The sequence below is a fragment of the Neoarius graeffei genome, chromosome 8, assembly GCF_027579695.1.
Source record: "Neoarius graeffei isolate fNeoGra1 chromosome 8, fNeoGra1.pri, whole genome shotgun sequence".
NCBI lineage: Eukaryota > Metazoa > Chordata > Actinopteri > Siluriformes > Ariidae > Neoarius > Neoarius graeffei.
The window spans coordinates 23429805-23457569 of NC_083576.1; the positions used below are offsets into that span (position 1 = coordinate 23429805).

General features: G+C 44.7%; 1 protein-coding gene across 2 annotated transcripts in view; it reads left to right on the top strand.

The window, feature by feature from the left end:
* Window positions 1-7811: 7811 nt before the first annotated feature.
* The window catches only part of neurl1b (neuralized E3 ubiquitin protein ligase 1B), a 134932-nt gene continuing 114978 nt past the window's right edge, over window positions 7812-27765 (top strand). Inside the window, exon 1 of one of the 2 annotated variants that reach the window (XM_060927452.1) lies at window positions 7812-8093. In XM_060927452.1, the coding sequence (XP_060783435.1) occupies window positions 8000-8093 (94 nt within the window). In that variant the 5' untranslated portion in view covers window positions 7812-7999. The remainder of the gene's footprint in view (window positions 8094-27765) is intronic. The other variant, XM_060927451.1, reaches the window with a different exon arrangement.

The window sequence follows — 27765 nt, forward strand, 5'->3', positions numbered from 1 at the left end:
GTATCAAGCCACTATAGCCTAGTAGTCTCTGTTGTAGAAGTCTCAGATGTTAGCAGCCAAGCAGCAAAAGTCACATCGTTACTCACCTTTCTCTATGAGCTGTCCTGAAATGTCTGATGAAATTTGATGTAGTGCTTGCAGTATCAGAAACTTTAGCATCGCAGATGTTGCATGTCGCTCCTCTTTTATTTTGTGTTGTCCAATAGTCTTTGAATCCATAATGTATAATTTTCGGGATGGTGTTGGTCAAAGAGCTCGCCATCTCTCCATCTGATCGCTCATGCCTGCACGTTGCGTTGGGAGGAGTGGGGTTGCCAGGTTTGCTGATATGCAGCAGGCCAGGAACACCCGCGCACAATTAAGCAATATCGATCTAATAATTTATTTGTTTTGTTTTTTTTAACAAGGCATGTTTTAACCAGACAGGTTTTGTAATGTGACTTGTCAAGTCACATGACAAAAGTCAAGTCAAGTCGCAGGTCAGGAAAAGCAAGTCAAAGTCAAGTCAAGTCTTTTCTTAATATTGATCAAGTAAGTCACAAGTCACAAATCTGGCGACTCGAGTCGGACTCGAGTCAAGTCATGGACTCGAGTCCCCCCATCTCTGCCAGAAGAGGATCACTGATGCCCTCCACAAGGAGGGTAAGCCACAAAAGGTCATTGCTGAAAAGGGTGGCTGGAAAAGGTGCACAAGCAACAGGGATGGCCGCAGTCTTGAGAGGATTGTCAAGAAAAGTTGATTCAAGAACTTGGGAGAGCTTCACAAGGAGTGGACTGAGGCTGGTGTCAGTGTATCAAGACCCATCACAAACAGACATCTTCAAGAAAGGGGATACAACTTTCGCATTCCTAATATCAAGCTACTCCTGAGCCAGAGACAATGTCAGAAGTGTCTTATCTGGGCTAAGGAGAGAAAGAAATGGACTGTTGCTCAGTGGTCCAAAGTCCTCTTTTCAGATGAAAGTACATTTTGCATTTAATTTGGAAATCACGGTTCTAGAGTCTGGAGGAAGAGTGGAGAGGCACAGAATCCAAGGTGTTTGAAGCCCAGTGTGAAGTTTCCACAGTCTGTGATGATTTGGGGTGCCATGTAGAGCCCTGCACTCCCGCGGGAGTCCCGCGGGACCCGCCACAAAGCAGTGCAGTGCGGGACAAATTTTGAAAGCTCATTGTGGGCGCGGGCGGGCGGGAGAGGTGATAAGCTGCAGTCCCGCTAACTAAAAATGTGTTTAAAATAAAATTTATAAATTATACATTTATGTCTATCATATATAATTTGTGCTGGATATTTTATTTGGCATTAATAAAAACATTTTAAGATGCCTAAATTTGCAGATGTGGTTGTGGCAGCGGGGGCATGGCCAAGCAGCAGTCTGTGAATGGAGGGCAGGGTCGGGGAAGGTAAGTGGCTAGGTCATTACACCTGATGTCAATTTGTGTGTGTGTGTTTGTTTGTTGCAGGGATGGAGTGGAGAGAAGAGGGATTCGCTCCCCGACCACAACACGTGTGTGTGTGTGTGTGTGTGTGTGTGTGTGTGTGTGAGTGAGTGAGTGAGTGAGTGAGTGAGTGAGTGAGTGAGTGAGTGAACAGAAGAAAGCTGAAAAGCTCAATAAAGTGAGTGGTGTGCGTCCCGGGTTTCAGCACCACTGTAGTAATCCCCGATGTGGGTGGAGCACAGAAGCACGGCAGGCGAGAGTTCGTGTTCACACCCACTCACTTTATTGAGCTTTTCAGCTTTCTTTCTTTCACTCACTCACTCACTCACTCACTCACTCACACACACACACACACACACACACACACACACGTGTTGTGGTCGGGGAGCGAATCCCTCTTTGCTCCTCTCCCCCTCCCTTTATACTCCATCCCTGCAACAAACAAACAAACAAACACACACACACACACACAAATTGACATCAGGTGTAATGACCTAGCCACTTACCTACCCCGACCCCGCCCTCCATTCACAGACTGCTGCTTGGCCACGCCCCCGTTGCCACAGTGGTCTAATCTCGGGTACGTTTCCGATTCCTTTCCGCTCTTCCATGTTTGAGATCTCCGATCATGGCAGAAGAGCAGAGCTCCTCTAGTGAAGCTCACAATGGGTATCTCTGTAAAGCCTCAGCTGCGCATGCCGCCTGGCAACGCGCACCCTCGCTACGTGCGCTAGGTGAAGGATCGGTCAGTGGAGAGCTCAGCTAAGCTCAGCATGTTTAATTCCCCAAGCCAATGACAAGAACTTTCATGAGAAATAACGTGAACGTCTGCATCATGCGGGATTTGCGGGCGGGAGCGAGACAAAATATGGCAGGCGCGGGCGGGAGCGGGACTGAAAATCATAATTCTTTGCGGGAGCGGGACTGCACAATGCGGGAGCGGGCAGGAGTGGGACTGAAAATTCTGTCCCGCGCAGACCTCTAGTGCCATGTCATCTGCTGGTGTTGGTCCACTGTATTTTATCAAGTCCAAAGTCAACACAGCCATCTACCAGGAGATTTTAGAGCACTTCATGCTTCCATCTGCTGACGAGCTTTTTGGAGATGCTGATTTCCTTTTCCAGCAGGACTTACCGTAGCACCTACCCACAGTGCCAAAACTACTACCAAATGGTTTGCTGACCATGATATTACTGTGTTTGATTGGCCAGCCAACTTGCCTGACCTGAACCCCATAGAGAATCTATGGGGTATTGTCAAAAGGAAGATGAGAAACACCCGACCGAAAAATACAGATACGCTGAAGGCCACTGTCAAAGCAACCTGGGCTTCAATAACACCTCAGCAGTGCCACAGACTGATCACCTCCATGCCACACCACATTGATACATTAATTCATGGTAAAGGAGCCCCAACCAAGTATTGAGTGTATAAATGAATATACTTTTCAGAAGTCGGACATTTCTGTATTGTAAATCCTTTTTTGGATTGATCTTAGGGAATATTCTAATAATTTGAGATACTGGATTTCTGATTTTCATGAGCTATAAGCCATAATCATCAAAATTAAAACAAAAAAGGCTTTAAATATTTCACTTTACATGTAATGAATATAGAATATATGAAAGTTTACCTTTTTGAATTAAATTATGAAAAAAAGGAACTTTTTCATGGTATTCTAATTTTTTGAGATGCACTATATATTAGGGTGCATCAGTTGCCCTCACTTTCATAAAATCTGATGCATTTTTGTTTGGGTGTTCCTTTTCACCAATAAAGACATCCTGTAAAATTTTTGACCATATTCAAAAGTCTAATGGTGGCACCATGAGGTTCATTTTTTGCCAAAAAAATGCTTATTTTATGTTTTCGCGTAAGGTTTGAATCACAATGTTGGACTCTATTTATTGATTTCTTGTGACCCAGAGATCATGTTAAGAACCTTTGCAAGGGATTGAGAAGCATTAATGTGATTCATAATACATTTGTATTGTTTAAAAGTAGTTGAACAATGATTCAATGAACAGCTAGACATTGAGAATTTGCTTCTTAACATTTCACTTGTATCTTCAGTTGTCTTGAAAACAGGTAATCCAGCATCATTATAACTTTAATAGGGGCTAGCATATGCATAGGCAGCAAGCTTAAAACCAGGGTTATAACATTGATAGATAATGCTAGTGACACCCTAAAATCTCATCTCATTATCTCTAGCCGCTTTATCCTGTTCTACAGGGTCGCAGGAGCCTATCTCAGCTGACTCCGGGCAAAAGGCGGGGTACACCCTGGACAAGTCGCCAGGTCACCACAGGGCTGACACATAGACACAGACAACCATTCACACTCACATTCACACCTACGGTCAATTTAGAGTCACCAGTTAACCTAACCTGCATGTCTTTGGACTGTGGGGGAAACCAGAGCACCCGGACACGGGGAGAACATGCAAACTCCACACAGAAAGGCCCTCGCCGGCCATGGGGCTCGAACCCAGGACCTTCTTGCTGTGAGGCGACAGCACTAACCACTACACCACCGTGCCGCCCCACACCCTAAATAAACCTCCAAATATTTTTAGACATTCTAGACATACTGTCTACAGCACGCCCGGATCACCGCACAGGCTTCATATGGCTTCAGCCTAGGGGCCCCCACCCCCCCCACCTCGCAGGGGGGCCCCCAATTGGTCAAAAGGAAAAAAAACCCTTCATATTCATTGGCTCAAAATGAATATTTAAATAAACGGACACTGATTGGGTGAGGCAAATCCGCCTTCCATATATAAACGCAAGTCATCATGACACTAGCGTTTAATAATGTTTATATAATGTTAATATATATATAATTATATAATATGATTATATAATCTTTAATAAGTTTAATAATGAAAAAAACAAACAAACAAACAAACAAAAAACTTTAAAATGTAGAAAATAGACAGTTCTTTACAGGTAGATGGGATAAGATGATGGTGGTGGGGGTGGGGTGGGGTGGGGGGGGGCACAACAACTTGTAGCCTAGGGGCCCCTGGCCATGTTAATCCAGCCCTGGTCTACAGTATCTAAGATATTTGGTATACTCTATAAGGTGCCATAATGTTTCATGAAAAGTGATCGAAATTTTGTCATAAAATAGCAGCTTTTTCCATAACTTTGAGCTCCTGGTGCCACCATTAAACTTTTGAATTTTGTCAAAATATTTCACCCAGTGTGTTTTCTTACCAAAAGGAACATAAAAACAAAAATGCATCATGCTCGGAGGAACTTTTCATTTTTGGGGGCAACTGATGCACCCTTATATATATATATATATATATATATATATATATATATATATATATATATATATATATATATATATATATATATGAGTGTTATGATACAGTGGCCTGCACAGATAGACACGAGGTGGTGCTCAAGCACCTGCCCCTCTGCCCTCTGTGCAAAAAAGTGCCCTTTTGAATTTTTTTTTTTTTTACAGTTTACTGAGGCCAATGTCGACATGATCTTTTAGAAAAGCCGCGGCATTAAAAGCATGTGTGAAAATAATGTCCCGATGTGTGCCCCCTCCGCACACACACCGGACCTCTGTCTCTCTTGCTCTGTCACGTGAACAAGCGTGCAGTGCATTCAAACGAGGTTGCAGCAGCATAGCGTCCTGGAAGCCACGGCCTTGTCGTAGCGCAGACAACACATCGGGCAGTCAGTCAGCTCTTCCCCTGCCCCACCAGCCAGGTAACACATGAATCGAGTGAAAATGTATTGTTTGCTCTCTAAGCCCAAACTGTAATTATTTTGTCGTGAAGTAGCCCGTCGCATACAGAAACAACTGCACATAAGCAGGGCCGTAACCAGGATTTTTCAAATACCGAGGTCAAACATTGCGATACATCTTATTTGCCAAAAAAAAAAAATGTCCTAATATGGTGACTTTTCATACATTTTGGAAACGAGTCAAAATCACAAGCCCAACAAGATGAACATGTAGGTGAACATGTTTATTTTAACAATTTCAAAACTGCACGATCACAAAAGTATTTTGTGTGTGTGCGCGCGTGAGTGAGTGAGTGAGTGAGTGAGTGTGAGAGAGCGTGAGTGAGTGAGAGAGAGTGACAACGCAATCTAGCCGAGCCTGAATGGACTTCAATTGCTTTTTAAAAAACGCATGCCCTTTTCAATAGCAAAATACTAGACGGTTATTGGACAAAACCGACTAAAACGCTCCATTCGGAGACTGAGCCTCACTGGAGATGGGAGTCAATAAGAGGGGCGGGACAAGACTTCCCGAGAGGAGGCTCATCTCCAGCTGGTGGAGAAGCTGTGAACGCGGCTGGGCTGTTCATGATTGACAGAAAGCAGTCAGAGGTGGTACATCATGTTGTAAATAAAATGTGAACATTTTGCTACCCGTTTTCATTTCCGTTCGAAAATACAACCAATGATCAAAACAATAGTGTCTTGGGTTCATGTTAGCCTATAGTCTGGTAAGTTAGCAAAATAGCTCAAGTCTCGTCAGTACCCAATAACTTCATAAACAACAGGTCACGACTGTCCAGCCTTTTCTGATCTGAAACGCACCAAATCAAATCGAGACGAGAGAGACAGAATAAAAGAGTTTGTGCCGCCTGGAAAACGAAAATCCTATCTAGCTAAGTGGCTTCGACTGTTGTTGCTTGAAATGCTAATTAAAATTGCACTGTTAATGATAAGCATTCCGGCACATAAGACTGGCAAAATTAACTCCCCTTCTTCCCTCTTTCTTTTTCTCTCACTTGTTGACTTTCCAGAGCTGAGTTTGGTTTGTTTTAGTGTAGTAGACTTCTTCATCTTATGTCAATTTTCAGATTCCACGACTAATTGACAAACTGCCTGGCTGCGGAGTCGGACCTTGATGAGAACACTTCTCAGCTCTTGTATATCCCGTGGTGCTTAGCTGACTATCGCGAGGCTGCCGAATATGAAATGTTTCCAATGTCGGATATTTCAGCTTCGTTTAAAAATGATTATGTGGACTTTATTTTTAGACAAACAAATGAGAACAGGGGGATGCAAGCTGAATTTAGAATTTTCCACCGATCAAAGTCAGAACGATTTTCATCATATATTAATTTCACAGGGGCGGCACGGTGGTGCAGTGGTTAGCGCTGTCGCCTCACAGCAAGAAGGTCCTGGGTTCGAGCCCTGGGGCCGGCGAGGGCCTTTCTGTGCGGAGTTTGCATGTTCTCCCCGTGTCCGCGTGGGTTTCCTCCGGGTGCTCCGGTTTCCCCCACAGTCCAAAGACATGCAGGTTAGGTTAACTGGTGACTCTAAATTGACCGTAGGTGTGAATGTGAGTGTGAATGGTTGTCTGTGTCTATGTGTCAGCCCTGTGATGACCTGGCGACTTGTCCAGGGTGTACCCCGCCTTTCGCCCGTAGTCAGCTGGGATAGGCTCCAGCTTGCCTGCGACCCTGTAGAAGGATAAAGCGGCTAGAGATAATGAGATGAGATGAGATTAATTTCACATTTCTGAGTGAAAAAAAAAAATATGCCGAGGACATGACCTCGGTGTCCTCAATGGTAGTTACGGCCCTGCACATAAGTATTATATTTTTTGCTAGACCATTTTCAGATTTGGAAAACAAAAATTTCTTTTTCTCATCTCATTATCTCTAGCCGCTTTATCCTTCTACAGGGTCGCAGGCAAGCTGGAGCCTATCCCAGCTGACTACAGGCGAAAGGCGGGGTACACCCTGGACAAGTCGCCAGGTCATCACAGGGCTGACACATAGACAGACAACCATTCACACTCACAGTCAAATTAGAGTCACCAGTTAACCTAACCTGCATGTCTTTGGAGGAAACCGGAGCACCCGGAGGAAACCCATGCGGACACGGGGAGAACATGCAAACTCCACACAGAAGGGCCCTCGCCGGCCACGGGGCTCGAACCCGGACCTTCTTGCTATGAGGCGACAGCGCTAACCACTACACCACCGTGCCGCCCAATTTCTTTTTCTCTTTTGTTCAACTAGAGATTCCTGGCAAAGTCAAAAAGCCTTGATGTAATAAATTAACATTAAGTGGTTGTTTTACACCTTTAAAAACTAAAACGGGTCAGTGGCGACCCGAACACAAGAGGAGGGTTAAATCTCAGACTTTTATAATACGGTGTTCCACATGCGCAAAAAAAAGTGCCCTTTTTTCCCCCCAGAGCACTTGCCCCCCAAATGTCTGTGCACGCCACTGTTATGATATCATCAGCTGTGCTGCAGTCTCTTCCCGCCCTGCTGTCTGTTGGCTGCTGGAAAGGCGGAAGCGGGTTTCCCGCCCGCGGCTCGCGACTCGTCTCGCGCTCGCTCTGACACGTAATTGGGCGGATAAGCGGGACTCGAGCGCGTGTGGGCTGGTTTACCGTTTCAAACTGCACGCGGGCGGGAGTTTTGTGTTCGCTCCCCTCGGCATGTGAGTCTCTCCCTTCAGGCAGTGTCGGGAATGTGAGAGACAGCTCGGGGAAAGCAGGCTGAGGTCTCGGTCCCGGAACTGACAGTTTGCACGTGAGGAATCCCCTTTTCCCCTTTATTATGGGGAACAACGAGTCATCGGCGCTGTTTCCCCGGCAACTGATCTCCTCAAATGAAGTGTGCAGAGCTGAATGGCAGGCCTCCACCCGCCAAGGTTAGTTGTCTTTTTATTTCTGCATTAGATATATCTTTGAAGGCATCATAGTGCAACAGCTTTGTTATTGTTGTTGCTGCATATAGTGTATATAGTATAAATGTTTAACATTTGCACAATTCTATTTATGTCCTATTTCAAATTTCACTGCGTAGACCATATGAGGATATGAATTCCTTCTGCTCATAATATCTGACTGTCATATACAAACACAGCAAGGACACAGTACTTTGGCCATGTCAGATTTGCACAACACTGCATGCAAGATCCTATACTTAATCTAGAAAGCATGTTATGAAACCTGGTGTAGTGGTTAGCGCTGTCGCCTCACAGCAGGAAGGTTCTGGGTTCGAGCCCAGCGGCTGGCGAGAGCCTTTCTGTGCGGAGTTTGCATGCTCTCCCCGTGTCCGCGTGGGTTTCCTCCAGGTGCTCCGGTTTCCCCCACAGTCCAAAGACATGCAGGTTAGGTTAACTGGTGACTCTAAATTGACCGTAGGTGTGAATGTGAGTGTGAATGGTTGTCTGTGTCTATGTGTCAGCCCTGTGATGACCTGGCGACTTGTCCAGGGTGTACCCCGCCTTTCACCCGTAGTCAGCTGAGATAGGCTCCAGCTTGCCTGCGACCCTGTAGAAGGATAAAGCGGCTAGAGATAATGAGATGAGATGATATGAGATGAGATTATGAATTCCTTCTGTATGGATATGCTCATAATATCCAACTGTCATATACAAACACAGCAAGGACACACAGTACTTTGGCCATGTCAGATTTGCACAACACTGCATGCAAGATCCTATACTTAATCTAGAAAGCATGTTATGAAACCTATAACAGCACGGTGGTGTAGTGGTTAGCACTGTCTCCTCACAGCAAGAAGGTCCTGGGTTCGAGCCCAGCAGCTGGCGAGGGCCTTTCTGTGTGGAGTTTGTATGTTCTTCCCGTGTCTGGGTGCTCCGGTTTGTCCTACAGTCCAAAGACATGCAGGTTAGGTTAATTGATGGCTCTAAATTGACCGTGAGTGTGAATGGTTGTTTGTCTACGTGTCAGCCCTGCGATAACCTGGTGACTTGTTCAGGGTGTATCTCGCCTATAGTCAGCTGGGATAGGCTCCAGCTTGCCTGCGACCCTGTAGAACAGGATAAGTGGCTACAGATAATGGATGGATGGATGGAAATTCGCACAAAACTGCATGCAAGAGCCTATACTTAATCTAGAAAGCATGTTATGAAACCTATAACAGCACGGTGGTGTAGTGGTTAGCACTGTCGCTTCACAGCAAGAAGGTCCTGAGTTCGAGCTCAGTGGACTTTGCATGTTCTCCCTGTATGCGCGTGGGTTTCCTCCCATAGTCCAAAGACATGTTAGGTTAACATGAGGCAGCCATGGCCTGAAGGTTGGGCTGAAGTGCCCTTGACCTAACCACCCACTGTTCTGGGTGTATGGTCATTGGTCACTTGTGTGTGTTCACTGCACTTAAGTGTACGTGTGATAAATAAAGGCTTCTTGTTAACTTGTATGGCGTCTAGTTATCCTGACGCCTCTTTTAGTCTGTGTCTTGTATACAGGCATTCTACTGAAACTGCATGTTTGTACTACAGTTTCACTTTATCTAGTTCTGTTGTGCTTGCATTGTAATGACTATAAGTATACCTAATTGATCTGTGTAACATGTGCAGTCGAGCACAATTAGACTGGCGAGTTGAAAACGAAAAGCCTTTCTGGCTCAAAAACATCACCATATATAAGATAGTTATTGTCTATACACAGTACTGTGCAGAAGTCTTAGGCACCCTTTTTTCATACAAACTTTATTATAGAGTTCTATTTTATGACTTCTACATTATCGATTCAGTACAAAAACAGTTTAGAGTTCCAAACATTCGTTTTCCAGCACAAAATTAAATGTTACAGAAAAAAATGTTTCCATCTGAGCAGCATATTACATAAGAGATCACTTTTCAGATTTAAAAAGAAAACATAATGAAGGCTACTGGGTTTTGTTGCAAAATTAAGAAGTCAGTGTGACAGTCAAAGTGTCCAGAAGAACTGTGGCTGATTCTGCAAGATGCTCAGTAAAACCTACAGCTCATTTCCTTATAAAACTGCACTCATTGTATCTGAGACTACTATTTTTTATTTTTATTTTTTAAAGCAAAGTGTCGTCTCACACCAAGTATTGACTTGGTTTCATTTATTATGGCTTATTGCTGTTTACGGTATTTTTTTTTTTAAATGTTGAAATATTTAATTTCATTATTTTTAAGCCATTTTTGATCGACAGGATTTCTTTACATGTGCCTAAGACTTCCACAGTACTATATAATTGTAATATTTGCTTACAAATTAACTGCTGCGGCAATTTCGCTCTATCACAGAATGGCATATAAGACTGCAGTAACAAAGCAAGAGCTCAGTTATTTGATTACTGAAATTGGATTGAGACCTCATTACATCCTACTTAAATGCCCTATTGTTATTGTCTGTACATTTGAAATTATTCAATATTGCATTGTACAGTCTTATATTGTCATTGCCCTGTATCGTCTTTTACAAAGTCTCTCTCTCTCTTTTTTTTTTTCGAAATTTCTGAATAAAACCAGATGAAGTCTTTCACATTTTCATGGGAATGTTTGTGCCGACACTACATGTTGTACCAGATATTTTTAGAGTGGGACAGGAAGCATTACTCCCAGGACACTGAACTACTGGCTTCTGAGTTGCTAGAGCTGTCCATTCCCAGGACCTTTTCGGTTTATGGGAACACTATAATAGAGACTGTGGTGACGTACTAGAGTGACATCTGACCCCTGAAATGCCACTCGCTTCCATTTCATTGACTTCAACCACATTAGCCTTTTGTAAGTTTATCACTAGTGAGCGTCTCCATTTTCTCATGTAGAGCTTTTTGTCTGACCCCAGTGGATTTGGCACTTTGGACTAAGCAATATTAATGGAGTGGTTCAACTTGTGTTGTCACTATTATCCAGCAGATGGCATCTGTGATTTGTGACAGAGCACATCATCGTCGCTTAATGTTTACTAGTCTGGGTTAGAAATATAAAGTATGTTGTAAGCTACTGTTCATTTTCAATCAAATGTAATTCATGATAGTTTGGATATTCTGTGTAAGTTGGTGTCTGTGACCTTAAGTGTCATGCAGCATCAGATATACAGATTTGTCAGCCTTTTATAGAACGCGTTAGATTCAGGCACCAGATATCTCAAATGGTACACAATTCATGTCTATTTACAGTACCCTGAAAAAGTCTTAGGCACATGGAAAGAAATGCTGTAGACCAAAAATGGCTTAAAAGATAATGAAATGAAATGTTTCAACGTGAAAAAAAAAAATACTAGAGCGGCGGCTACAATTAGACACCTTTTCAGATTTACCAATAAAAAACAATTTTACAAAGGTAAGTTTCAGTTACAACAGTTATTATTGGTTAATTAATCAACCAGAAGCCCCCCCCCCCCCCCCCCGCCATTTGATCTTGTCATCTGATGACACAGCTCATTACCTGAGATGGAATTTTTTTCAGCACGATCAGCAATTTGAGAAAAACCTGGACGTTATCATCGCAGGTAAGCATGGTCTTTACTTCTCAAATTCACCAATATTTCATGATATCCTTGTCAAAACCTACTTTGTTTCTTACTCTTTCATTTGACAGTCGTCATTTTGTATCTAAACGCGCGTTTGGGAAGTCACGTGAGGTGTCGATAATAGTGATCACTTTCACCAGTGTCCACCATTATCGACACCCTGTGGAATTAAGTGACATTTACAACTGTGATCTTTGTGTAATATTGTTGAAGTAGATGAAGTACTTTAAAAAAAATAAAAGTGCTGTGATTTATGATAATTTTTTTCTGATTCATAACAGAATGGAATGCTTATAGAGTATTTGGAATCTGATTGCAATAAATAGAATTAGACCAGAATTAAATTCCTAGCATATAAATTACATGCTCGAAATATTCAGATTTTTCGATTGTATTCAGAATTTTTTTTTTTGCAGTTTGTTGTAAATATCTACCACATATTACAATATTAGTAGACATTTTATATTTTGGTTCGAGGAATGACATGCGACCTTTGACCTAGATTTTCATGTGGTTACAATGTCAATTGCCTGTTGACATTTATTGGTAAACTACAAAACTAGACATTAATACAAACAACAACGAATGATTAACAAAATGTGATATACAAAAATACTTAGAAAGTGGGTAGGAAGTGGAAGAAAAAGATTTTCTGACAGGTTAAACATTATCAGTTCATTTGTTTACAAACATTAGAATTACTTCCTCGTTTACGTATGCACCGACATCGATATATTTATATAAAAGATATTTTACACTAAATATAAGTCGATGTAAAGCAAATTTTAAATAAAAACTATGTTTTGTTAACTTAATACCACATAACGATTATTTTTTTTAAATAAATAATCATCTGGATGTCGATAATTGTGGAACGGTGTCGATAACTGTGGACAAAGGTGTCGATAATTGTGGAATGATGTCACGTGATTTGATACGCTATGTAACCGGGAATCAGCTCATTTTTTTCCAGTGGAAGTTTGAGTAATTATTCATGCACAGTTTACGTATTGAAAGTCTTTTTTACTTTTGCAATGGCCAAAAAGATCATTAAGGTGTCGCAAATTGTAGCCGCCGCTCTAGTAGTCTCAGGTACAATGAGTGCAGTTTTATAAGGAAATGATCTGTAGGTTTTACTGAGCATCTTGCAGAACCAGCCACAGTTCTTCTGGACACTTTGACTGTCACACTCGCTTCTTCATTTTGCAGCAAAACCTAGTAGCCTTCATTATGTTTTCTTTTTTAATCTGAAAAGTGGTCTCTTATGTAATATGCTGCTAAGATACAAACTTTTTCTTTAACATTTAATTTTGTGCTGGAAAACAAATGTTTGTAATTCTAAAATGTTTTTGTACTGAATCGATAATATAGAAATCATAAAATAGAAATCTCTAACAAAGTTTGCATGAAAAAAGTAGGGTGCCTAAGACTTTTGCACAGGACTGTAGCTACTAAAATGTTTGTCTTTTTTTTTTTCAAGAAACATCCCAAATGCTAGAACTATCAGGGTGCAGGGACTTATGGATGCAAGCGTGTTGCAAAGTGTCAACAAATCCAAATCAGTAAGCTGAATGCACCTTTAAGTTGGTTTGCCAACAGCCAAAAAACCCTAAAGGAGAAGAAAATGGCGGCGCATGTTGCTGAACCAACCAAGGACGAAAATAAAAACTCTACTCTAAAACAAACCCCCCCAAATAAATAAATAAATAAAAATTTAAAAATATGGAATAAAAGTATTTGGTGGTAAGAATGCATCTTTTTTATTTTTCAAGAATTATTATTATAGCATTTTTCACAAATTGCTAATGTCATTTCACCGGTTTGTTTCCATTCTAAGCGAAAATGATTTTAATCGGACGCTTGTTATAAAGTTTTTATTTATCGAATTTGCAAAAAATAAAAATGCTCTGTTTCTCAAAATCCAGTGAATATGGATAGAATAAAACAAGTATTCCACTCAATCTCGTCATACATGGCTTATAGCCTACTCGGTGCTACATGCCTCGTCAGCTTTCAGCTCATGTATGACTCGATTTCGTGGGGGAAAATATATATATATATATATATATATATATATATATATATATATATATATATATATATATATATATATATATATATATATATATTATACTGTATATTCAAAGACATGAGGTTAGGTTAACATGGGGTGGCCTAAGGCTGAGGTGCCCTTGAGCGAGGCACCTAACCCCCAACTGCTCCCCGGGCACTGTAGCATGGCTGCCCACTGCTCTGGGTATGTGTGTGTGCTCATTGCTCACGTGTGTGTGCATGTGTTCACTGCTTCAGATAGGTTAAATGCAGAGAGGAATTTCACAAGTGTACGTGTGATAAATAAAGTTCTGCTTCCTCATATATATGAGGTGTAGTGGTTAGCACTGTCGCCTCACAGCAAGAAGGTCCTGGGTTCGAACCCAGTGGAGTTTGCATGTTATCCTCGTGTCTGCGTGGGTTTCCTCCAGGTGCTCCAGTTTCCACCACAGTCCAAAGACATGCAGTTAGGTTAACGTGGGGCAGCCTTGGGCTGAAGTGCCCTTGAGCAAGGTACCTAACCCCTGACTGCTCCCCGTGTGGCTGCCCACTGCTCTGGGTGTGTGTGCGTGTGTTCACTGCTTCAGATGGGTTAAATGCAGAGGATGAATTTCACTGTGCTTGAAGTGTGAATGTGACAAATAAAGGTTTCTTCTTCTGGTTATTTGTGTCTATGTGTCGGCCCTGCGATGACCTGGTGACTTGTCCAGGGTGTACCCCGCCTCTCACCCATAGTCAGCTGGGATAGGCTCCAGCTTGCCTGCGACCCTGTAGAACAGGATAAGCAGCTACAGATGATGGATGGATATATATCTGTACAAAACATCACAAGTGAAACATGGATGGCAAATTTTGAAATTTGGCTGCAGTTTTCATGGAGTGACCCACTCAGATCAGCACTCTGGTTAGGTTTGTACAATCCCAATTCCAAAAAAGTTGGGACGCTGTGCAAAACAAAAATTAAAACAGAATGTGAAGATTTGCAAGTCATGGAAACCTTATATTTCATTGAAAATAGTACAAATAAAACATATCAAATGTTGAAACTGAAAATGTTATTGTTTTTTGAAGAATATATGCTCATTTTGAATTTAATGTGAGCAACACATTTCAAAAAAGTTGGGACGGGGCAACAAAAGACTGAAAAAGTTGTGATGCTAAAAAAAAAAAACCCCAAACCTAATTTGGTTAATTGGCAACTTTTTTTAGAATCAGGGTTGTAATTGAATCAACACATCCACTTTGCACTGAAATATTTAAAGGGATCTGTGTTCTTCATGAATATGACTCTGCTTGCCTTCATATGGGAGCGCCAAGGATTTGGCTCTGCATTCCTAACAGATCTGTTTGACAAGCTAGACATGACTCATATCTACAACAGTCTCTGAACGTTAGTCTGGCCAATTAATATTTTTATGATGTGTTGAATCTGATTTTCTAAACACAAGTGATGAGTAGTTCAAATGGAGTGTCCTAAAAACAATACACAGAGTTACGATCAGTAGAAAGTGATGCAGAAGCACATAGCGGCATATGGTGATGTCTTGGTCACCAGAATGTAAATGAATGAGACTTTGGCTTAGGGAAGTTCCAGAAGGAAGTGCCGTTGTATACAAGCCATGCACACTTCTCTTCTCTTATCTCAAACTAAACTTCCTTTCAGTACAAAAAAGATTTCATGGTCAAAAGAGACTGTTCTCATTTTTTGTGCTTCTAAAAATGGAGGACACATGGTGTGTTTTACAGCATGTGCTTTACTCAGAGACAGTAAGCTACACAGGGTCATAAAAAGCATGCAACATTCTGGACAGTGCCTTGAACTGAATTCAGCTGTCATTAATCTCAATATAAACTACATCAGGCGCATGTCCAGTTGAAGTAGACACTGAGTGAGGAGCATATGCCTGCCTATTGAGCTCACTGCTGGTTGTTAATAATGTAAAAGGATCCTTCTGGTTATTAGTTCCACTATCAGGGAGGAAGTGGCCATATTTACAGCTCTCAAAATAGCCTCCTCAGCCAGCAATCGTGCTGTATCAGTGCCCTCTTCAGAAGTGAGGGGCCACGGGAAGTGTCTCTACACACTATGAAGGGCGGAAAGCAGAAGGAAAGAATGGCACAGATGGACGGAAGCCAGCAGAAATTCAAGGACTGGGGTGAAAAGCAAAATGACCAACCTTTCCCAGTAAATCAGTCTCCAGTGGGGAAAGGTTATGTGATATGCTGTGCCCCGTTGCTGATGGCTCATCAGCCTTCATTCCAGTTAGATTTGTCAGGGAGATGCTTGCCTGCGACCCTGTAGAACAGGATAAAGCAGCTAGAGAGATAATGAGAAAATGAACAATGCCCTGACAGTGGGTGAAACTGCCAACTGCCTGTCATTGTGGTAGGAGATTCAGGAAGCTAATTAATCACAAGAAGCTCACTTGAGTTAGATTTTGATGCGTGACTATTAACCAAAGTTCAGTCTAAAATAAGAAAAAAAAGTCTCATTTAGCTTTGTCTAAAAATGTCTGATCCGTCCTCTGATTTATTTATTTTTGGACCTAATCTGAAAAGGCTGTGTTGGAGTGGAGCTTGGGAGGAGGGAGCCAAAATAATCAGACCTAATTGAAAGAAAATGACTGAAGTGCCTTGGGGTTTCTACTGACGCGCTGGACTTTGCTTCTGATCGCATCTGCCAGTGTGCAAGGTGTACAGGGTTCATCCTAGAAAATATACAACACATTATCACTAATTGTCATGCTCCGCCCCGGATATCCACTCTGGAGATTATGGACCTCCCACGCCAGCGCCGATCCGGATCCAGGACGGGAATTCCATCTTACCTGAACTCACTTCCTGGTTTTCACCGCTGCATATTTAATGGTCGTTCTCAGACTCTGACTTTGCCAGAACGTCTCGTTTTGCTACTCTAGCCATTTCTGTGCCTCATTGCGTTTCATGGTTTTTTGCTCTAGCGGTTTTGTCCTTACCTGTCTCATCTTTGTGTCAAGTTTTTTGTCTCTTTTTACCTGGACTATTTTTGCCATTTGTGTTTTTGTCCTGTTTGTTTACCTTTTTGCCACACCCTTTTTTCCCTGGATTAAATCACCTTATTTATTGGATTACTATCTGTGTTCTGCTTTTGGATCCTTATCTCACCACACCTCCACCACCCCTAACACTAATACGGTTGATTCACACAATAGGCATTGTATTTTTCCTTGGAACACTGTGCTCACTACATTAGGCTTCGTTATTTTTAGAAGGCGTATTTATAAACTTACCTTTTGTATTTGATTTACACGTATTGGTTCAGAAGCCAGTAACCTGAAAAAAAGATTAACAAGTGATATATGGGACAGTAATAATTCATACAGGCGGCATGGTGGTGTAGTGGTTAGCACTGTCGCCTCACAGCAAGAAGGTTCTGAAAACCTCCCTCAGACGACATGAGGAAGAAACCTCGAGAGGAACCAATCTCAAAAGGGAACCCATCCTCATTTGGGTGATAAAAGACAATGTGATTATAAATAACTTGCTTCTATAACAATGTCCTATATAGTCACAGATTATAACTGTGAAACCAGGAAATTCATTATAGTTTTAATATGAAGTCTGTTTTGTTGAAGTTATAAACTGTTCATTGATGTGCAAAACTGTTCATGACAACTGCAGTCCTAGAGTTAGCAAGTTAACTGTAGTCCTCAGCCATACAAGCATTACTTTACGCGTCCAGAGCCATCTTCCAAGTGCGACTTTCGACTGTCCGTATGGGGCCGTCCTCCACAGGAGTGACGTGATGAGACTCCAGCCAGACGTAGGGCATCAGGATGGATCAGGCAGGTCAGAGGAGCAATAAGAAGTTTGATGAATGTTTATGAACCATTAATACACATATGTAACAAAATATACAACAATTTAAAGGACTGTAAGATATTTATTAACAGTCCATGTGCCTTTAACCAAATAGTTTTCAACGTTGAAGTTATAAACTGGCGGCATGGTGGTGTAGTGGTTAGCACTATTGCCTCACAGCAAGAAGGTTCTGGATTCGAGCCTAGTGGCCGATGAGGGCCTTTCTGTGTGGAGTTCGCATGTTCAAACCCGTATCTGCGTGGGTTTCCTCCGGGTGTTCCGATTTCCCCCACAGTCCAAAGACATGCAGGTTAGATTAATTGGTGGCTCCAAGTTGACTGTAGGTGTGAATGTGAGTGTGAATGGTTGTTTGTCTCTATGTGTCAGCTCTGCGATGACCTGGCGACTTGCTCAGGGTGTACCCTGCCTCTCGCCCAGCCTGCCTGCGACCATAATATATGGATGGATGGATAATTCATACAGATCGCTTATCGCATTAATAGCACTTAAGAAGACTTGAGATTTAAGTCAATGATTTCTAAGTCAGAATACCATAAGTGTCACGCTCCCAGGCTCACCTAACATTCTGGACTCCACTTCCCACAAGCCCACTCACACACCTGACACTGCCACGTGCACCCAATCCACCAATCCGGAGCCACTTCCTAGGAGTGGCTCCCCCAAGTTCTAGTTGTTATTAGATTAGATTATATTCACTTTATTAATCCCACATCGGGGAAATTCACGTGTTACAGTAGCAAGAAAATGTCATACAGATAACAAATAAAACTGAAATAAAAATTAGACAAATGAAAGATTAAATACAGAGGGCTATTTGCATTATCTACCGTGAAAAAGTATAGAAATATTGCCTTATTGAGAGGCTTGGAAAAATTGCACATTACAGGTAGACTCTGTATGTGTATATGTATATGTGTGTATAAAAAATAGTTTAAGGCCTATATTATTGCACATAATAATTGCATCGATGAGAGATGGCAGAGGTAGTAATGGTGAAGTAGTGCAAATATAATGACAAACAGGTTATTGGTGCTACATTACAAGTTGTGGGTGTTATACAGTCTGACAGCAGCAGGTATGAATGACCTGCGGTATCTCTCCTTCTTACACCGTGGGTGTAGCAGTCCACTACTAAAAGAGCTGCTTAAAGCCCCCACAGCCTCATGTAGGGGGTGAGAGGGGTTATCCATGATTGATGTCAGCTTGGCTAACATCCTCCTCTCACCCACCTCCTCAATGGAGTCCAGAGGACAGTCCAAGACTGAGCCAGCCCTTCTGACCAGTTTATTAAGTTTCTTCCTGTCCCTCTCTGAACTTCCACAGCCCCAGCAGACCACAGTGTAGAAAATCACTGATGCCACCACAGAGTCATAAAAAGTCCTAAGCAGTGTCCTGCACACACCAAAAGACCTCAGTCTTCTCAACAGGTGGAGACGACTTTGGCCCTTCTTGTACAGGACATCTGTGTTGTTAGTCCAGTCCAGTTTGTTGTTGAGGTGAACACCCAGGTATTTGTACTCCTCCACAATCTCAATGTCCAAACCCTGGATGTTCACTGGTGCAATTTGAGGAGCCATCCTTCTGAAATCGATCACCACCTCCTTTGTCTTGCTGGTGTTGATGCGGAGGTGGTTCAGTTCGCACCAGGCGACATAGTTGGTGATGACCTCTCTGTACTCCAGATCGTCCTCCTCAGACACACGTCCAACGATGGCTGTATCATCTGAGAACTTCTGGAGGTGGCAGCTGTGTAAAGTGTAAAGAGGAAAGGAGAGAGCACTGTACCCTGTGGAGCCCCTGTGCTGCAGACTACCACATCAGACACACAGTCGCGGAGCCTCACATACTGTGGTCTGTTAATGAAGTAGTCGATGATCCATGCAGCCAGGGGGCAGTCGACACCAGCTCCCTCCAGCTTCCCCTTAAGCAGTGATGGCTGGATTGTGTTGAAAGCACTGGAGAAGTCAAAGAACATGACTCTCACAGTGCTCCCAGTGCCCTCCAGGTGTAAAAGTGACCGGTGTAGCAGGTAAATGACAGCGTCATCCACACCAATGCCCGGTCGATATGCGAACTGCAGGGGGTCCATCTCGCTGTTCACCAGGTGTCGGAGGTGGGAGAGAACAAGCCTCTCCATGATCTTCATCAGGTGAGACGTTAAAGCTACTGGCCTAAAGTGGTTGAGCTCCCTGGGATGCGCAGTCTTGGGAACTGGAACCACACATGATGTTTTCCCCAGAAGTGGAACTCTCTCCAGACTGAGGCTCAGGTTGAAAATGTACAGAAGTATCCCACAGAGCTGATCTGCACAGTCCTTAAGCAGTCTGGAGTTGATACCAGACTGCTTATTAAAAAGGTACAGGTGATATCAACTGTTATCACCTGTACCTTTTTGTTTATGTCTGTATTTATACCCCTCTGTTTGTTTAGTTCTTTGCACAGTATTGCCTCCACATTTTTTGTGAGCCTACTGAGCGTTTGTATCTGATTGCATTTCCGTGTATGACCCTTTTCGCCTTCTTGTTTCTTCCCGTTTCGCCTAGCCCTTCTGTTTGTTTTCTCTCGCTTCCTGGTTTCTTGATCTCCACCTGTTCCTCAACTCCGATTTGCCTAGCCCTTGTGTTTATTCTGCCTGTGTTTTCCTGATTTCCGGTTCTTGGACTGTCACCTGTTTCATGACCACGATTTGTCTAGCCCTCATTACTCAGTTGGATTTCCCAGTATTGACCTGTATTGTGCATTGCCTTCTCTCACTGTGTCTATTAAGACCCTGAGTTTGTTCTTAATCCGCGAGCGTCTGGTCTGTCATTGCCGTGTTACAAAAATCCTATGCTGACATGCAGACGGCGCATTGCACAGAACTACAGGTGGCACTTAGCAGTCAAGGACAGATGCTTGGACAACATCACCAGCGTTTCGACTCCATGACCCAGTCCATCCAGAATCTTACTCAGCAGCTGGGTGGGCAGCAAGAACAGTTAGTACAGATCGCTGAAAGCATGAAAGAAATCACAACTCCAACAACTCAGCCTCCCCAGCGTGCCCAGGGTCACTAACCAGGCTGCTCCCCCCACGGCAGGTACCTGTTTGTTTGTTGTCAGCAAGCCGGATAAATTTGATGGCTCACCGAATCAGTGTAAGGGGTTTTGTTACAATGTTCTATATTTTTTGCGAATTCCCCCCAGAGCTCAGACAAGGCTCGCATCTCCTTTGTTATTTCTCACCTTATGGGCAAGGCCATAAATATTCTAGGTTCTGGGCTACCACAGTTTGGCCCATTGTCCAGTTCAACACTTACGACAATTTCATTAAAGAATTTAATGCTGTTTTCAATCATGCCAATGAGGATCGCTCTCAAGGGGAATCACTCACCCATTTATGTCAGGGTAATCGCTCAGTGTCGGACTACACCTTGGAATTCCACACTCTGGTGGCTGGGAGTGGTTAGAATGAGCCGGCGTTATTAGTAACATTTTGCAACGGTCTAAACCCTGACATACTAGCAGAGATGGCATGCAAGGACGACGGCCTTTCCCTAGAGAAGGCTAATTTCTCTTGCCATTCGCCTGGACCAACTGAAGCACGGGAGAGGTCAGCATAAATCCCCTACGGCCCCAGCTGCTACACTGGCTCCTTGTCGCCCATGTCCACTGCTGACCCGGACTCTTCAGAAGCCAGAAATCCCCGAGCCCATGCAGTGTGACTCCTTCTGTTTGTCTGCAGAGGAGAGGCAACGACACCTCAATCAAGGACTATGTCTTTATTGCGGAGCTACACATCTCTTCCTCGTGTTAACTGATCACAAGAACCTAGAATATTTATGGTCAGCTAAACGGCTCGGAAGCAGTCAGTGTACTACCCCCATCCGTTGTGGTCACCCCCATTAGATGGGAAGTAGATGAAGACTGAGAACTGTCTGTCACTCCTGTCCTGGAGTCTTGCCCTGTTGGAAGTAAATATGTACCCACTCAATGCAGGAGTAAGTTAATTATTGCCGCTTTTCCACTACCAACGCGGCTGAGTTGGGCTGAGCCGTGCCGTGCTGAGTTGGGCTGAGTCGAGCTGAGTGGGGCTGTTGGAGTTGCATTTCGACTACAACCGCGCTGAACCGTGCTGGCTGGAAGTGGGTGGACACATTGGGTGGAGTTAGCGAAAGTGGGTGGATGTCACGTGATGTCGTTAGGCGGCGCAAACAGTGACATCAGTGACCTTTTAAGCGGTAGTCTCACGACCCGGAGAGTAAACAATAAACATGGAGGACATGGAGTCGTTAGTGTTGCTGGTCTTGGTGCTGTGGCTTGTTGTTACCGACAACGCCAACAGATACTGGCAAGAGCGTATAGATGAGGTGAGGCGCATAAGGCTTCAGAAATTCTCGTAATTCGTAATTCTTCTTCTTCCAGGTTTACGGTGTTTATAGATCCCAGCGTGCTCGCAGGGCGTGTGAGGACACTCCTCCTCACCAATCAGTGCACAGAGGAGTGTCTCCTCACGCCCCTAGCCCCACTCGGCTCGGTTTGGCTCGCTTCAGCCCTACTCCAAAACCGTGTGAGTTTTGGGTGCTGAGTAGGGCTGAAGCGAGCTGAGTCGTGCTGTTCTGAGGTAGTCGAAACGCGAGCCGTGTCGGGCTGAAGCGAGCTGAAGTGGGCTGAAAAAGGTTAGTGGAAAAGGGCCATATGTGGGCCCATTCTTCTCTGTCATCTGGCCATCCAGGTGAGACCCATATGCACCAGTTATTAGCTGGCAGATATTGGTGGGAGAACGTGTTATCTGATATCCATAAGTTTGTTTCCTCGTGCATCACCTGTCCCAAATGTAAAATACCCAAAACTCTTCCTGCTGGTAAACTCATGCCCTTGCCTGTCCCTTCTTGCCCATGGTCCCATGTAGCAGTAGACTTTGTCACTGACCTGCCCCCCCTCACAGAATTACATGGTCATTCTGACCATTGTGGATAGGTTCTCACGTGGGGTTAGATTTGTTCCTTTCGTTAGTCTGCCCACTGCCTTTTGGACAGCTGAGACCCTTTTTAATAATGTGTTTCATCTATTTGGTATCCCAGAAGACATAGTGTCCGATCGAGGGCCCCAATTCACCTCACATGTCTGGTCAGCGTTCTTTGAGAGACTGGGGGTTAACGTCAGCCTCACTTCTGGTTACCACCCCCAGTCTAATGGTCAATGTGAGAGGGTTAACCAGGAACTGGGAAAGTTTTTGAGGCTTTGCTGTCATGAGAACCCTGCCGATTAGTCGAACTATTTGCCCTGGGCGGAAATAGCCCAAAACTCGTTAATCAGCTCTGCTACTGGCTTCACCCCCTTTCATTGCATGCTGGGCTACCAACCTCCCTTAATGCCATGATCGGCCACACCCTAATGCCATGATCGGCCACACCCTCTGACAACCTGGCCATGGACAGTTGGATGCAACGGAGCGAGCAGGTCTGGGAGCAGACCCACCAGCAGGTTGAGAACACCCTCCGCTGACACAAGAGGAAGGCAGATCACCATAGAGGGGACACGCCTACCTACCTCCCAGGGGACCGAGTGTGGTTGTCGACCCGGGACTTCAGATTTCCTGAGGGAGGTAGAAAGTTATTACCCAAATACATAGGACCATTCAAAATTCTCCAGAGAATTAATGAAGTTACATATAAATTGGATCTGCCTGTACATTACCATGTTTCTAACTCTTTTCATTCATCCTTCTTGAAACTTGTTGTCCCAGGTCCGTTGGATGAGGCCACACCCGATGTCACATCCCCACCGCCGGTGAACGTCGAAGGTACCCCGGTGTATGCGGTCCACCGGTTGCTGGACTCGAGAAAATGAGGTGAGATTCTGCAGTATCTTGTGGACTGGGAGGGCTATGGGCCTGAGGAGCGTAGCTGGGTTCCCGCATGAGATATCCTGGATCTGGGGTTGGTGGAGGAGTTCCATCAGCGTCATCCAGAGAAGCCCACGCCTCGGCCTCGGGGCCGTCCCAGGCACCATGGGTCCAGCCCTCCTGGCGGTCTGTGCAGCAGTGGTCCCAGGGGTCGTCTGTGACGACGACTCTCTGTCCAGCACCGTGGCCGTTCTGAAGGCTCACTTAGGAGTGTTCCCAGCAGCGTGAATGGTGGTCATTGTGGTCGCCCTCGTCCCTTGGCCTCCTTGGATTCTTTGGGGGGGGTTACTGTCATGCTCCCGGGCTCACCTAACATTCTGGACTCCACTTCCCACAATCCCACTCACACACCTGACACTACCACGTGCACCCAATCCACCAATCTGGAGCCACTTCCTAGGAGTGGCTCCTCCGAGTTCTAGTTGTTATCACCTGTACCTTTTTGTTTATGTCTTTATTTATACCCCTCTGTTTGTTTAGTTCTTTGCACAGTATTGCCTCCACATTTTTCATGAGCCTACTGAGCGTTTGTATCTGATTGCATCTCCATGTATGACCCTTTTTGCCTTCCGGTTTCTTCCCATTTCACCTAGCCCTTCTGTTTGTTTGCTCTTTTCTCTTGCTTCCTGGTTTCTCAATCTCCGCCTGTTCCTCAACTCTGATTTGCCTAGCCCTTGTGTTTATTCTGCCTGTGTTTTCCTGATTTCCGGTTCTTGGACTGTCGCCCGTTTCATGACCACGATTTGTCTAGCCCTCATTACTCAGTTGGGTTTCCCGTTATTGACCTGGCCTGGTTATTGTACATTGCCTTCTCTCACTGTGTCTATTAAAACCCTAAGTTTGTTCTTAATCTGCGAGCGTCTGGTCTGTCATTGCCGTGTTACAATAAGTTTCTCTTGTGTATAACAAATTATATTATAGTAGTTGTAGCCCAAAACTATACAAAACCAAACTGCATTGTTATGAGTCTAAAAATAGTGCCTCTCAGTAGGAAAATATTTGCATTGAGTGCAGTGAGCACATACTGTTCAACAGGATCAGTTCATCATTTGTGATGTTTTGCATATTTAACCAAGCTCTTTAAAAATACGGCTGTGTAAAAATTTGTTTGCAAAGAAATGAATACAGTGTCACGATAACAGATCCAGGGAGGTGGATGCAGGTGCAAGCTTTATTATTTATTTATTTATTTAAAACACGGTATAAACCGAGAAAAAAAAAGAAGGGAAACAAGAACCATGACGCTAACTCAAGAGACCACAATACCAAATAACTACTTACTCACATCACCATAAGACAGTAAAATACAAATGCCAAGCAGCTAAAAAGAGAACACACAGACCTTATAAAAGAGATCTAATCACGAAAAATACAAGACACGTGTACATGAAATCAGTAAAACAACCAAGTAAGGCAATCAAACTTGTCCATGGTGGATGTGACAGTTACAAACTTTGAGTCACTACATTTGGAAAATGTTAGAAGGAAAAACATATTAAATTCAATAAAATATCTTCATTATTACAAAAGCTCCCCAATAAATAACCATATAACCTTCTGTAGAGATCAAAGTGCTAGTCGGTCATGAGCATAACGATGGTTACGTATGTAACCACGGTTCTATGAATTTCGGATGACCGCCAGAGGCGGTGCTTAAAGCACCTGAATGTTCATCACATGCTCATGCAGTTCGACTGTATATACCAACAAAGTCGCTTGCAGCAGGGGTGACGTATGCCACTGCACCGGTACTTAAGGTACGTTCACCCCGGAAGCGTTCTCTTGGCAGTCTTCTCGTCAGCCTTCCGAGTGACAGCCAAGCTCTGGCGGTCATCCGAAATTCATAGAACCGCGGTTACATACGTAACCATCGTTCTATTTCATTTCTCCTGACCGCCAGAGGCGGTGCTTAAAGCACCTGGATGACTAATACCAACAGGGTCACGAGGAAGACCTACTTACCCTACGAACGGCTGAAAAGGGTGGCTGTGGCCAGTGAATTGTGCATGGCCACATTAACCCTATAAAACCTTGCAAGCGTGCAAGTTGAGACCCATGAGGCAGCAGCACAGATATCAGAGAGTGGAACTCCACGTAGAGCCGCCCATGATGCAGCCACACTCCGAGTGGAGTGGCCTCGGATGTGGGGAGGGACCGGGAGGCTGCTGTTAGTGTAGGCATGGCTAATGGCCTCCACGATCCAGTTCAACAGTCTCTGTTTGGACAACGCGTGACCGCGCCTATGTCCAGTGTGACACACAAACAGTGCATCCGACTGTCGAAATGCAGCAGTCGCGTCAATGTATGCCCTCAGTGCTCGAACTGGGCAAAGAAGGACGTGACCTTGACCCTGCTCATTCTCCTCAGGCGGTGGTCTGAAGGCTTCCAGGCTGAAGGGCTGATTGGTGTACGAAGAGGAGAAGTTCTTGGGCAGAAACGAAGGATTAGGCCACAATGTTACACCCGTGCCATCGGGGCTCCATTGTAAGCACTCCCGGCTGATAGACAGGGCGTGTAGTTCACCCGCTCTCTTAGCCGACGCCATAGCTAAAAGGAATGCTGTCTTTAAAGATAGCCATTTGAGCTCCGTCCCCTGTAGGGGTTCAAATGGAGGTTTACACAGTGCACTTAAAACCAGAGGCAAGTCCCAAGCTGGTCTTGGACTGCGTTGAGGGGGTCTCATGCGCTGAGCACCTTTAAGAAAGCGGCTCACCAGTGTGTGGGATCCCACAGTCAGCCCGTCCACCCTGTTGTGCATTGCGGATATAGCCGCTACATACACCTTGATGGTGGAGGGTGCAAGGCCCTCATCCAGACGAGACTGTAAAAAGCTGAGAATCACCGGTATCGGGCAACACGTCGGTTCCTGATGGCGTGCTTGACACCAACTCACAAAGAGCTTCCACCTATTGGCATAGAGCGCATTGGTGGAAGGTGCGCGGGAGCACTGGATGGTCCGCACAATGGTCGGCTCACATTCTGCTAGCAGTGGGTCAGGCCCTTCAGAGGCCACACCCACAACTGCAACCGTGCTGGGTTCGGATGCCAAATTTGACCCCCCATCTGTGAGAGGAGGTCCATCCGTGCAGGGAGACACCAAGGCTCCCCGTGCAGCAACCCGTACAGGGTAGGGAACCAGACTCTCCCCGGCCAATTGGGGGCTACCAACAGCACCCTGTGACCCTCTTTGAGGATCCTCTCGAGAGTGGGCAGAATTAGCGGGAGTGGTGGGAAAGCAAACAGGAGCTGCTGTGGCCACTCGTGTGCCAGTGCGTCTTGGCCCAAGGGGCTTGACGTTTCTTTCAGTGCAAACCACAGGGGACAATGTGTCGTGGCCTGAGAGGCGAAAAGGTCCACCTCTGCCCTGCCGTATCGCAGCCAAATGCTCTGCACCACTTCCGGGTGCAGCTTCCACTCCCCCGGGTCGGGGTTCTGTCGCGACAGAAGATCCGCAGCAGTGTTCCTCACTCCTGGTAAATGCATTGCCCTCAGGCTCAACAGAGGAGGGTAAGCCCATGTCAGCAGGCGCCGAGTGAGCTTCAGGGAAGGTAGTGACCTGGTGCTGCCCTGGTGGTTTATATGATAGACCACAGATGTATTGTCGGTTCTTATAAGGACATGCCGACCCGCTAAAACCGGAAGGAAATGTTTCAAGGCGAGGAAGATGGCCCGCAGCTCTAACACATTGATGTGTTGTCCCCGCTGTTGTGGGGCCCATACGCCCCGGGCAGTCCTGCACTGCCACACTGCGCCCCAGCCGATCAGCGATGCATCGGTGGCGACTACTTCTCTGCGAGAGGGTATGGACCCCATGGGGACCCCCTGCGTTAGGAAAGAGCGCTCTCTCCATGGATGTAGACATGAGGAGCAACTGGCAGTGATTTTGACTGACCTGTGCCTGTGATGTTGTGGATGTAAACCAAGGCTGTTCATCCAGATCTGTAGAGGCCTGAGTGTGAGGAGGCCCAAAGGAACTACCGACGAGGCCGCGGTGAGCATACCTAGCAGTGTCTGGAAAGACCTGAAGGTCAGGGTTCGTCCCTTCCTGAAGCGGTGTAACAGTCGGACAATATCGCTCACCCGTCGCTGAGACAGGGTTGCCCTCAACAGCTGAGAGTCCAGCTGAAGGCCAAGAAACACAGTCTTCTGGCTGGGTGTGAGGGAGCTCTTGGCGTGGTTCACCCTGAGCCCAAGCTTGGTGATGTGAGAAACCAGCACGGCTGAGTCGCTGAGCGCGTCTACCCTCGACTGAGAACAAGTCAACCA